Source organism: Haliotis rufescens, unplaced genomic scaffold, assembly GCF_023055435.1.
Source record: "Haliotis rufescens isolate VD_foot unplaced genomic scaffold, xgHalRufe1.0.p SCAF_112, whole genome shotgun sequence".
In the NCBI taxonomy this organism is placed as follows: Eukaryota; Metazoa; Mollusca; class Gastropoda; order Lepetellida; family Haliotidae; genus Haliotis; species Haliotis rufescens.
Genome location: NW_025963794.1, coordinates 481,410 through 495,603, shown reverse-complemented (window position 1 = coordinate 495,603; position 14,194 = coordinate 481,410). Strand labels below are relative to the sequence as shown.

Sequence of the window (14,194 nt, the reverse complement as noted above, 5' to 3'; positions counted from 1 at the left end):
CGACCTTCATCCATAATTCCATCATGTATTCATGATGTTTGTAAGCTCTAAATTTAAAATAAGCATTTTTCAGAATTGAATCTTGAGTTCTTACACTTCAAACATCAACTTTAGGTAATTTCTGTTTTGGGCAACACATATTTGTTTTCTTAACTTATGATGAAAACAAACTTTTATTCAAACATCCTCATGATTTGGGTTTAACGTCTGGTGCAAGATTATTGCACTTATGTAGCTATGTGCATGATCGTGTGTGTGTGGCTGCTTGTACTAGTCCAGACTGATGCGGATTTATAGTGCTAGCCCACTGAGATACCATGCCGCAGTTTAACAAGAATACCCCACTCAGACACAGTATACTGACTCCGAGCCGACCAGTCCTTGTTTCAGCCCCTTAATGCCAAGCGCCAGACCGGGTAACAAGAAGTACCATCTTTTAACGTCTTTTGGTATGACGCGTCCGGGGATCGAACCACGGACCTTCCGCTCTCTGGGCAGACACTCTACCACTAGACCACAGAGGAGGTCCCCTCATGATTTGAAAGTCATAGCTATGAAACGTATTTAAATACCGGGCAGTTACATTGTTACAGTGTGTAACACAGTATGTGACACAGCAAGTGAGTTGGGTTCAAGTATTAAACATTATTTCAGTTTTATCAGAGCTATCATCTTACAAAGGATTGAAAGCCAAAGAAGTCAGTCACTGACATTTACCACTTTGGTGAAACCTTCAAGTATTGATATGGTGCTGATAAACCACATCTGGGATTCGAACTCATAACTAGCAGATCCTGGTATGGATAAGGGCTGCAACTCAGCAAACTGCATCAATAAGGGCATCCTGATCAGCCATTGAGCCAGTGTACCCACTTATACCTCATACAGATATATACTACTGTATAAGGCAATTTTTACCTAGAATTACGCGGCTTTCAAGGGGGTCACCCTGTACACAGGGTTGAAGAGTTTTGATGTTTTTTCCCCAACACAAAGACAGTACCATGAGCTCTAACATCAGAAATACCATGTCAACAAATCTGTACTGTAGTACGAAAATGAATCTTGTAATTACACTGTCTGTTTATAAAAAGTGTTCACTGTATATCTGGACTTGTTTGTAATTTGTTTTATTAATTTTATTCAAAATTTCATTCGATATTGTTTATATTCAGCGTTTTTCGGCGTAATTGTGTGTGAAGTGATTGGAAGATCGCACAACTCACTGTTATTTACAGCAACCACGGTCATATTACCGCCATTGACGCCTTGAAACAAACTTTAGTGGACAGAGAATGGATATATATATATATATATATATATATATATATATATATATCATAAATGTAATTATTTTACGGCGGAAGTCAAACACATTTTTATTGCAAATGTAGGTATTGTGTATGTGCTGGTGATGTGCTTCATTCCGATCCGCTTTATAGACAGGGTATATAAAATAGCATCAGTTTTGAAGACTTTCACAGGGAGGTCCCCTTATAAGTGGGGGTCGCTTCATAGACATATAATAAGGAATAGATAAAGATATAAGATATATAGATATAAAAAAAGCAATCAATCATCAACACTGACCAACCAGGATGCATGAGCCAAACCATTGAAATTCAAAACAAGGGGAGATAACTCTGACAGTCATACTGCAATCATGCCCACTGAAGAAGTTAAAAAAGTTTGTCATCAATTCAGACTTGTTCCGAAGTAAAATTAAGAATCAAAGCAACAAATATATCTACTCCATACACCCCTGATTGGAGACACTGCTATTCAAGGCTTATTCAGCGTTCTGTGGTTCATCCCGCTCCTAACCAACGCCTGTCACGCTGTCAATACCACAGCCCCTGACAACAGAGAGGGATCAGGCTGGCAGCCATGTAATCACCCAGCATAGGTCCCATGGGGACACACATTACAGAAAAACGCACTCTCATTGTGCTCTTGTAATTAGCTTTTTTCCTTGTGCTGGACCCCGTCATCCTATGACAGGCCTCCCTGATGGACACGTTATTAACGAGATGGTTAGTTAATTGTACCATGTGGTCAGGTTCATTCTGGGCTCTGTCAGAACTAAGCTGGATGATATGACAAGCTCAGCACTTCTGTCGGAGATGAAAGGGATGTTCTCAAACGAATTTGGGATAGTTTTAATGAGAACATAAAAAAATAGGACCGCAGGACTTAGAAGTTGGCTCGCCAGGTAAAAGCGAATGAGAAAAATGTTTTTAAGAAATGCCTCTTCTCAACTCAAGAGATGAAATACTACAAATCCTGCTGGAAATGAGGTATGTATGCAGGTGTACTCCATCAAAGGCACCAGTGTTCAATGCCTGATGGCATCATAAGGAACCAATAGCCTTGATCGACATTGTAAAAATAGAGAAGTTTCTATTTTTCTATCTCAGTGTGAAGTAGTTGTGAGACAGACACCATGTAATGTGATGGTGCCATGATATAATGGATGATGTCATTCTTCAATGGATAACATCATTCTTCAATGGATGACGTCACATGCTTCCGTGATAACTGAACACATCCGGATACATGAATGTGTAAAATACAAGTAAATCTATTATTTAACTGTTATTTATTTAACGTGGTATGCATTTTGCAAAGCGGAAGATCTCATTTTTCAAATTTGGGATTAAGGAAATCATTATACCTATCGTGATAAGTATACAATGAATAGTCAAAGGGGTTTTCAGGCTTTGAATCCCTTTTATTCAACCAATCTGATTTTCAACCAATCAGATTGCAGCACACCTATTTTCCAATTTATTGTATCACTCACTCATGAATGTTGTTTTATGCTAAAGTCACTACCAATATTCCAATCATACAACAGTAACTCCTGACAAAACTAGGGACAATATGACATGCAAACAGCCACATCACCAACTGCAACAACTAGATTCCCATTTAAATCACATCTTCCATGAGTACAGGTTCTGGGGATCTATTTTCCCCCCGGAATCCCCACTGGAAAGATGAACTTGTCATAAAACTTCCCCGTTCATTTTGATCAATCATTTCGGCTTTGTAAAAATGTCATTCCAAAATGGTGGCCTGAGACATCTAACTTAGCCGTGTCCGCAGAGATGGTGCTTCAGGAACATGACTCTTCATCAGAAAGCCATAACATTTTGATATGATCCCCTGGATGTATGGAATGACACATTGAATGATAAAGAAGCCAGTGATTTCATTATCAGCTGGAAGTAAGTCGTGTCGGCACGCCCTGACACACAATGTTATCAACATGCAACATCAATGTCAAACTCAGAGTTGGGTTTCAAAGGCATCGTCGGAGGTTTAAAGACTCTTTTAATTCCTTGCCAAATATTTATCATGCTTAATACGCTGCTGACAAATACTTATAATTCTCAATAATGATTAACAGATTATAAAATTGCAGTTTATAACTCTTAATGTTCACTGGGGAGATAATATTCGTTCAAAACATCAATAATGGCTGGTCAAAATATACTTCAAAACAACTGGGTTCTTGTGTCCTTCTGAATAAGTCTTGTTCTGGGAGACAAATTTCTAAGAACTGGGCAATGAAATAAAGAAGTGGTTGACTGGTTCGTGTGACTGGTGCACTTACAGTGTAAACATTGTTGGGACATCATTCACCATGGCAACAGTTTTCAATCTAGGAATAATTAATGGTACTTAACTTAATTGATATCAATATTGATAAAACACTTACCCAGTATCAAACATCATAAAATCAATATGTAAGCGTGCGATCGTTTTCTGAAACTGCTTACAAAGTGTCTCAAAATGCAGCAACATATCAGTGATGACATAACACAGTTAGAAAGAAATGAGTAAAGACGAAGTTAGTGCATATGTACCAGCATGGATTGGTGTCAGAATATGGGAGTGATTGAGTGATTGAGTGAGTGAGTGAGTGAGTATGGTTTTACGCCGCTTTTAGCAATATTCGAGCAATATCACGGCAGGGGACACCAGAAATGGGCTTCACACATTGTACCCATGTCGGGAATCGAACCCGGGTCTTCGGCGTGACGAGCAAACGCTTTAACCATTAGGCTACCTGACCGGAGTGATTGAGAGTAGGGTCATGGTGTGTGAATGAGTGTCTTATGTTTGTTTGTTTGTTTGTTTGTTTGTTGTTTAATGCCGCACTTAGCAATATTCCAGCTATAGGAAGACGATCTGTAAATATTCAGGTCTGGACCAGACAGACCTGATCATGAGCATCAATCACCTTCCATGGCAAGCATGTGTTGCTGAAGACCAATTCTTACCCTGAATCTTCCTGGGTCTAGTACATATGTACCAGCATGGATTGGTGTCAGAATGGGTAAGTGATGGAGATGAATGAGGGTGAATTAGTGAATGAGGAGGAGAAATAAGGAGTCGCACACAAGAAGCTGGATGGGTAAATGGCTGGACAGTGCTCCAGGAACAGGATCCATTAGCGTGTCGGCCATCTATACTCAAAAGATGAGTGATTTGATCATGTGACTTTTTTATGTTTCTTGATATTGTCTTGTGTGTGAAGTACATGCTGGTACAATTGGGACAAAGTATTAAAGAGAAATGACAGAATGACGATCACAAAACTGTCTCTCCATGGTGGGCTGTAAGTAGAAACCATGTCTTGAATGAAGAGACATCTTTACGAAGCTAGAGGTCCTTGCATCAACAGTCTGGCATAATTTAGTCGGGTTGACCTAAGCTGAGGAAAATAACACAAAAGACAAAATATCCAAAGAGTTGGAGAGACTTACTGTAGTCTTCATCTGACATGAAGTTGACATCGTTGTAGTCCACCTGGGGGTTGGGCGTGGTGATGTCATATGTGGGGTTGGATGCTGCCAAACTCTCTTGGTTCTGTGAGATGAGGCCAGGCTGGCCCATCAGTGTTGCATTCGCCTGGGCTGAAGACACAAAGTCACATGTCACCAATTTGGAGTTAGGAGTGAATGCGAGTATGTTATTCCAAGCTTCAGAGAGTAACATCGTTGACTGTAATTATGACATGTATCGGAATCTTGATCAGACAAACTAGTGAAAGATTCTGGGGATCTGGGGATCTTTTCTGTCCTGGATCACCCATTGCAAAATTAGCATCACATTTGTTGTTTGTATGTTTGTTGTTTAATGCCACACTCAACAATATTCCAGCTATATGATGGCAGCCTGTTTATTATAGAGTCTGGACCAGACAATCCAGTGATTGATATCATGAGCATCGATCCATGCAATTGGGATACAATGACATGCATCAACAAAGTCAGCAAGTCTGACCACCCGATCCCGTTAGTCGACTCTTACAGACAAGCACAGTCACCTCCTACAACAAACATGGTTGCTGAATGAAAGCCATGAGACCTCTTCTGCTTCAATCCCTTTGAGAAGACACTACGAAGATCAGACATATGAGTGATAGATCTCTGGAAATTACCTAACATATATATAAGTAAGAAGAATTTACATAAAACAGAGAATGGAATAATAACCTGAGATTACAAAAACATCTTGATTGGAAACTATTAGTTCACACAAATATGTCAAATCTGCAGAGAAACTGTTACATATTCTTTAAATAACCTTTTTAATATAATCCCACACCTTTAATGTTAACTAATACACTAAAAAGGAAACATCAAATCATAAACAGTTCAATGCAAACCAGTACGGTCTACCATGTGTTTCACTCTGCCAAACTTCAAACATGTAACAGTCAAAGGGAGGCTACTCTGATGAGCCTACTCGTCTTCCTGAAGCGTCACACTCATAGAGCACATAGATTTGCACACATATTTCAGAATCTCTTCCATATTAATAATCAACTGATTAAATTCATACTCAGTAGTGTGCACTGTGATATAAATCAATTCCACATCTTCTAGCATGTTGATTGATATGGTCATCAGGCCAATAAATATGACATATGTCATTCAGCCTTCACACTTTCAGAGTGAATCCATTTTCAGAAACGCCACACAGTGAACTGGATAAGAAACGAGGCCCAAGAGATAAGAAACTTCAAAGGTGTCCCAAATTGCCTATTGCCCCCTGGGTGTTGTAAATCTCGTTAAAATCAATTATCATCACGAGAGATAATTTAGGAGAAATATCTCATTTCTTATAACGCTTACAAGAAATTTACTTCACATCAGAAACTAGCAGATTAAAACTATATAGGTCAGACGAGCATAATTCACAGATTGTTTCACAGGACACAGGAAAAGTTTTTTTGAAAAACAAAAAAATGTTATTCTCAGGGATAACTGGAGGTTTTCATACAAAACAAATTAAATGAAAATGCAAACAACAGGATGCCAGTTTGTTTTGTTTTATATTAGTCCTTCTGCCAGCAGCAATAATCTAATCATTTAACTTTTTCTCTCGCTTTTGCGAAATTCTGGGTAGGTTTGCATTGTATGTAAAACATGCAATACAACACTCTGACCTTAACTGTACCGGTGGAGTCTTCTACAATACTTTACAGGTGTACAATGACAACAGATGGAGCCTAGACTTTTGTTTCTTGTCTTCTACAAGAGCCATTTAATGATTTTCTGAATTCTACAAGGAACAATTTATCATAATGGGAAGATCAACTCCTGTCAAACTATTGAAATTATGAAACAATAAATTCATTAAGAAATTATTCAGATAAATGACATAACTTACTTATGAACCTTTACAAGAGTGTATTTAATCACAAATGAATATTTACTCAACAATCAGTCAGTATACTGTCATTCATCTTTCTGTTGTTGCTGCTTCTAACACTATTCCTGCTTTATGGCGGCGTGTCAGCTTAATGTGGGAGGAAAACCAAAGTGATGCAGGCCTCATAGGTTTACCACCTTGGTGAAACCCCAGAGCAGGGGTATGGTGCTGACAAACCTAGAAACATATTTGTGGCGAACAAGGATTCAAACCCACAATCACAGGTTTCTGGCATGCCCAAGGGACGCAACCCTGTGGCGCCTAAGATGACTGGGCCACCGGTGACCCCGAATCAAGAAAGAATGAACTAAACGAAAATACACAAAATGCAGTTGAAGTCCCCCAAATTAATCCAAACACACTAGTCAGCAGTCCATAAAAGTCACCCTCATGTCAATGAATTGTGTCCAGATTACGTTAGCAGGAATCAAGCAAGACATTAGTGGAAGAGATACTAGCCATGTGTACACAATATAAGGAGTCAAGGTGAAGAAAGAAGTCAATAAATGCCATGTTGATAGCCCACTAACACCTAGTGCTTGTAATTTCTTATAAATACAAAGTCAAATTCTAGCTAATGTAAATGTAATATTACTCCACCTTTTCACATCAATTGAAAAAAATAACAATTATGATGATAATGACCCTTAATGACTCCACTGATATAGTGACCTCCTACATAATGGACTCCCCTATATCAAGGACCCCCCTATATCAAGGCCCCCCTATATCACGGACCCCCTATATCAAGGACAACCTATATCAAGGACAACCTATATAAAGGACTCCCCTATATCAAGGACCCCCCTATATCAAGGACCCCCCTATATCACGGACAACCTATATCAAGGACCCCCCTATATCAAGGACCCCCCTATATCACGGACAACCTATATCAAGGACCCCCCTATATCAAGGACCCCCCTATATCAAGGACAACCTATATCAAGGACCCCCCTATATCAAGGACCCCCCTATATCAAGGCCCCCCCTATATCACGGACAACCTATATCAAGGACCCCCCTATATCAAGGACAACCTATATCAAGGACCCCCTATATCAAGGACAACCTATATCAAGGACCCCCCTATATCAAGGACCCCCTATATCAAGGACAACCTATATCAAGGACAACCTATATCACGGACAACCTATATCAAGGACCCCCCTATATCAAGGACAACCTATATCACGGACAACCTATATCAAGGACAACCTATATCACGGACAACCTATATCAAGGACCCCCCTATATCACGGACAACCTATATCAAGGACAACCTATATCAAGGACAACTTATATCAAGGACAACCTATATCAAGGACAACCTATATCAAGGACTCCCCTATATCAAGGACCCCCTATATCAAGGACAACCTATATCAAGGACTCCCCTAAATCACGGACAACCTATATCAAGGACTCCCCCTATATCAAGGACCCCCCTTTATCAAGGACAACCTATATCAAGGACTCCCCTAAATCACGGACAACCTATATCAAGGACAACCTATATCAAGGACAACCTATATCAAGGACTCCCCTATATCAAGGACCCCCCTTTATCAAGGACAACCTATATCAAGGACTCCCCTAAATCACGGACAACCTATCAAGGACAACCTATATCAAGGACAACCTATATCAAGGACTCCCCTATATCAAGGACTACCCTATATCAAGGACCCCCCTATATCAAGGACCCCCTATATCAAGGACTCCCCTATATAAAGGACCCCCTATATCAAGGACTCCCCTATATCAAGGACCCCCTATATCAAGGACTCCCCTATATAAAGGACCCCCTATATCAAGGACCCCCCTATATGACCCCCTATATCAAGGACTCCCCTATATCAAGGACTCCCCTATATAAAGGACCCCCTTAAATCAATGAACAGAGGATAGTACAAGAATCTCATTGACATCAGCTGACTTTTCCCAATTTCCACGGAGTCTCTGTTCTCATTGTCTGTCATCCAGGTATTACCCAGTATGATTGCCAGTTGACACCCAATCTGTAACCTGAAGAATCAATGGTAACCTACATCCTGCCATAACCTCATCTCAGGATAGATCACTGCCCTCTCCCCTGGCTCCTCACACGGTCTGTGTTGACCCAATTCTCAGTAAATCGCCCAGCTGTCAATTAGTGTCTATTTTAAGTGAACGTTGTGAATTTGGTATGGTTCCAAGGGCAAAATTGGTTTGTCATATTTTACCAAGGTAAGACAGGCTCTGAAAATCTCAGTTCGTGTTACTGTAGTCCATGGAATAATTGTGTTGAGTGAGTGAGTGAGTGAGTGAGTGAGTGAGTGAGTGAGAGATATACTGTAGTCCCTAGTATTATTGTCTTGATGGATTGAAGGAGTGAAATGGTATGATTCAAACGACCTCATAGTGAGTGAGTGAGTGAGTGAGTGAGTGAGTGAGTGAGTGAGTGAGTGAGTGAGTGCGTTTGTTCGTGGTAATTGTTGAGTTTTTGTGTGAGCATGTGTGAGTGAGTCAGACATTACATCTCTTCCAGCACCTCACAGCACGTCAGCCTGACACGGAGGACAGCCCAAAGTAACCCAGGTAGTAGATATTTACCATTTTGGTGAAACCCATGCATGGGTATGGAGCTGACAAACCAGGGAACATGATCAGGGAAAATCTTGGACTCAACCCACAACATTTAGACCACAACCTCAGACCACTGGACCACCTGTGTTCCACCTCCCCGAGAAGCTGTGAGGTTCTGAGTTACTTTGAGACTCCATGCAAGAGACAATAGATGTATGTACAGAAAGGGCTGCAATGGTTACTTCAGTGAACTCAGGACTGTTCTCAACAAGACAATCTTACAGTGCCACAAGTGTCTCATCAGACTTTAACACAGACTAAAGATATAGTCCAAGGAAAAAGATTAGGAAGCCTAATCAACATCCTCCGGCAGCCATCATTGCACCAAGACTGTTGCGACACCCTCACAGCCATTGTATCATTAACCTGTTTCATTGCCTTGAAAGGCCATAGGCCCACAGTACACAATGTGTTTCAGCAGTGATTGTAAAGGCCCAGCAGCCTGTCCATTACTGTGTGGCCAGTCTACAAGTGTTCCTTGAAGAGTTGTATCTCATCTGCTGCTTCAGCAAAACAGACATTACAAGATCATGTTAGAACTTCAAATATTATCATTCACCTGATGAAGGAGTAAGCATATACTCCGAAACGTTGTGTTCCTCATAATAAAGAAGTTGACATCCATATATTCTCTTCCTTCAAATATTATAGTTTTTATTCGTTTGAAGTCGGCAATGTTCCAGCCAAACGACGGTGTCTGTAAATAATCAAGTATGGACCAGACAATCCAGGGATTGATATTGAGGGGAATGATCCATGCCGTCGGGGTACAGTAAACGACATCAACAGAGTCACCAAACATGACCACCTGATCAATTTGGTCGCCTCTTACGACCTGCATAGGTTGTTGCGGACCAAACTGCAGCACCATAGACGACTGGGGCCGCTGCACCCATACAACCGATGCTGATGCTGATGCCGATGCTGATGCCGACCGTGGATACTGATACTGATTCATCAAGATGCTACAAATGTCTCAAAGGACAGACAAATGAAAGGTAGCAAGTAACTTTCTATCTCAAATGACACCTTTGTTTGCGATTTCTCCAAAGAGTGTGAAAATGTATTAGATGCAGAATAAAATCTGCCAAACATGTATCAATTATTGTATCAATTTGGCCCCGAAGCTACAAATTGTCCCCGTGCTGCCCAGTCGATGTAGTTTAACCTGGTCTATGCTCTACCTCCCTGTATCCCAGCCATCTTGTGAAACAATACCAGACATTACCAGTCAAGAAAAAATTAGTCCTCACGGTTCTTATTGATTTTGCTATGTCTGCCAAACGACTGAACGAAACTGATGTCTTATCTAGACAGGGTGTGAGTGATCGACCTGGTTCGCAACCTTGATTGAAATCAGGGATGTGCATCAGCTACAAGGCTATTACACTGGCCCACTAGACAACAAACGTGCCCCAGTTTGCTCTCTCATTACCGAACCCCGTCAAACTCTTTGCTCAAAGGATCAAAGGGCCAAAACAAACTTCTTACACCGAAAGTTATTTTTTCACCCATCTTGTCCATGTTGATCTTGCCAAAAACTTTTTTCAATCCTAAGATTCATTGGTAAATTAGAAATTTCAGAAGGTGTGAGTTGGGAGTTCATTCTTTGAAATTTCTGACGTGCTCGGAAATTGTGATTGATGCCAATGTCATGGCCTCGGTGGAGGTCAGTGGTGGTGGGTGGGTTGATGATTGATGGTGGGATGATGGAAGCGGTAGATAAGATGTGTGATGTGGCTGACTTGGCTGGCCCCGAGTGAGGTGTATATCCTCTCTGTGCGTGTAATTAAACAAAGATGGTGGTAGCCCTGCTTGCTATCTGAGATTGTAGCTACAAATTGTTTTCGTCAAGTGGAAGAATGATGAGAGCTCCAATATAACTTTTAACTCAAGTTACCCAACTCAAGTTCAACTTCAAGCACAAAAGCAGATATCAGAATATCCCATAAGCATTTTGTAACAAGCGTCTCCATTGGCTGAAATGGTCCTCATGATATCTCTTAAGACGAGTTTTGTTTTGACTATAATCCCCTTTCCCAAGATCACAATCAAATGAAGAAACCACAAGAAAAAATTGTTTCACAAAAGTTATTAAACAACATGTCAACACTTTTACAAGTGTGCCACCAAGTGTTTAATGACGCACTCAGCAATATTCCAGCTATATGATGGCGTCTGTAAATTATCAAGTCTTGATCAGACAATCCAGTGATTGATATTATGAGCAACGATCTGCACCATTGGGGCACGACGACACGCAATCAACCAAGTCATCGAGCCTGAACACCCTATCCATTTAGTCACTTATTACGACCAGCATAGGTCTATACTCACCCAGGTACTGCTGTAGCTTCTCGTACTTGGGTCCATGGCGGTACCGGACAAGCTTCAGGTGGACCAGCTGCCCTGTCTTGCGTAGCACCTCCACAGCCTGGTGGTTGGAATAACCTTGGAGGGACAGGCCATCCACCTAGGGTGAAACACCATGTCAAGAACCTGACTCTCACTGTACCCCCAACACTATGTCTGGACAACAACAGCCATAGTGCTGAGTGTCTTTTCATATCAAATACCGTATTCAACATAATAAGTGCCCAGGGCGCTCTCAAAATTAGAAAGAGTTGAAAGATAAATTTCATGGATTATGCTAACAGCCTGAAATGTTAATAAACGACAGTTATATTTTTCCAGAATTTAATTGCCCATAATGAAGGGTGCGTATAACACACGAGTGCGTACTATACGCGAATAAATAAGTCTTGTGTACATTGACCGATCAAAAAGGTAGGTAATTTGGATTGTTCACTCGCCAATATATCAGCAAATATCGCCATGGGCACTTATTAGATTGGGGTGCCAATTACACAAAATACGGTCCATCAGTTAGAGTCAATAAAAAGGTTTATACATTCAGCAGCATTACCAATATTGTTTATACTCATATTGAGTGTTGATATATTTGCTATATTTTTATCATCCGAAATCATTCTTCCAACTTTTTCAGTTTGTAAACAGTAATAACCATGCAGAGTCTTATGTGTCAATAGTATAGCTACCATAGATGTCATTTGATTGTGATGTCATGGTAACAGATGACATCACAATGGTCTGCAAAGCTTTAGAACTGAGGTGTCTGTTCCACAAAGTGATCATAGCGGAATGACAATCATAAGTCTGTGTTAAAGTTTGTGTGTTACGATCACCTCAGCGCTCTGATAGCTTTGTGAGAAAGACACCTGAATTCTAAAGGTAGGCCGTTGTATGGTATGAAATTAAGATATGTCAACTTGTAATGGGTTTGAAGTGTTATTCTGTTAAACTCTGTTGGACCATGCTGTGCATCACGGAGATGTCTGCCGCCTATTGACACACGACAGTGAAATGTTAAAGAGTAATACATGGAAAGTAATAAAGAAAATCCTAACGTTGCCTCCGTTTAATACCAATTTTTTTAAACACGTGAATAGTTGGTATCTGCCTCGTTTATGCTCTTGGTATTACAGGGGAGCGAGCTTAGTATCCAATAGATCTCACACATGCATACCTCCTGTGGAAGCCATTTTTCGATGACAAAATGTTCACATATCCAGCATTACCAAATCGAGCTTTTTCTCCAAGAGTCATACACAGAAATAGTGAGTGCTCTATGGCACTTGTGGTCAAGATCTTCCATAAGACATCTAGGTCAACTGATCAAATTACACATCTAGATTGATGAGATCGTGACAACCATAAATCCTGTTCCCTAGTGAGTGAGTGTGTGACACTGTGTCTCACCTCGATGATCTGGTCATTGACTTGCACTCGGCCGTCCACTGCTGCAGCACTGCCATCAGCGATGCCCTTCACAAAGATGCCGGACACCTCATCTGAAGATGCAAACAGTGCGAGGGAGAGGTGCATTATTGGAGTGAGTGAGTGAGTGAGTTGGGTTCAGGCACAGGAATACGTAGCTGTACACAAAAATAAAAAACATTATTGACCCATGTATCGTCAGAGTGTGGGACCTGAATGTGTGTCATTGCCTGCTGGGAGATAGTGGCATGCAAGTAGTATCCCATGTTACCATGCAACTGGAGCATGTTCAACTTTATTTAAAGTAAATTAAAGAAAGTACTCAAATCAAGTCCACCAGCTCCTGTCCTCAAGTCATGTACCATTACGAAATACCATATTTTCTTGAGTATAATGCGCACCTAAGTATAATGCGCACCCCCCTCTAGTGGATTCAGTATTTTGGAAAAAAAATATTCGATGCACAAAAAAAAATTACACCGTACCCCTTCCAAAGTGAATTCCGGAATGAACGGGTGATAAGAAACTTTGTCAGTACTTATTTGAAATTTGAGATAAAAAATCACCAGACATGTTGATTTACCGTTTAAATTGTATTTTTTGTTCTGCTTTACACTGTTTTACATGCAGGGATTAAGATTACCTTGTGTATTTTCTCATAAACTAAGCAAGAAACAGCAATCAGTTGAACACACATTCTCTTGGAATCTAGCGGTCATTCGGTTAAAACTTACCCAATGATATAACTTTAAAGGATTTTGATGTAAGGATCGTGAAAAGTTGTATCTGAAACTATTTTTTATCAGGAATAATATATTCCAATATCATGTTATTTTAGTTGCATCTTTTACTAAATATATTTAAAAAAATAACAACCCTAAGCGTAGCACTTCAATGCAGCTGATTGCTATTGTCAGTAATATTTTTTCACGTGGAACAATTTGGCCAGTTATCGTCAAGGCTCCCGTGCACATGAGAACTACATGTTGACATAGAATCGTCAGACTACAACAAATATGACTTTTAACGAGTCAAAGTA

The 14,194-nt window shown here is 40.3% G+C and overlaps 1 protein-coding gene across 1 annotated transcript in view; it reads right to left on the bottom strand.

The window, feature by feature from the left end:
• LOC124134560 (multiple PDZ domain protein-like) overlaps window positions 1–14,194 on the bottom strand; it is a 314,294-nt gene that overhangs the window by 161,408 nt on the left and 138,692 nt on the right. Inside the window, exons 10-12 of the mRNA XM_048393058.1 lie at window positions 13,138–13,229; window positions 11,695–11,830; window positions 4,776–4,925 (exon numbers count right to left, since the gene is read on the bottom strand). Of these exons, the coding sequence (XP_048249015.1) occupies window positions 4,776–4,925; window positions 11,695–11,830; window positions 13,138–13,229 (378 nt within the window). The remainder of the gene's footprint in view (window positions 1–4,775; window positions 4,926–11,694; window positions 11,831–13,137; window positions 13,230–14,194) is intronic.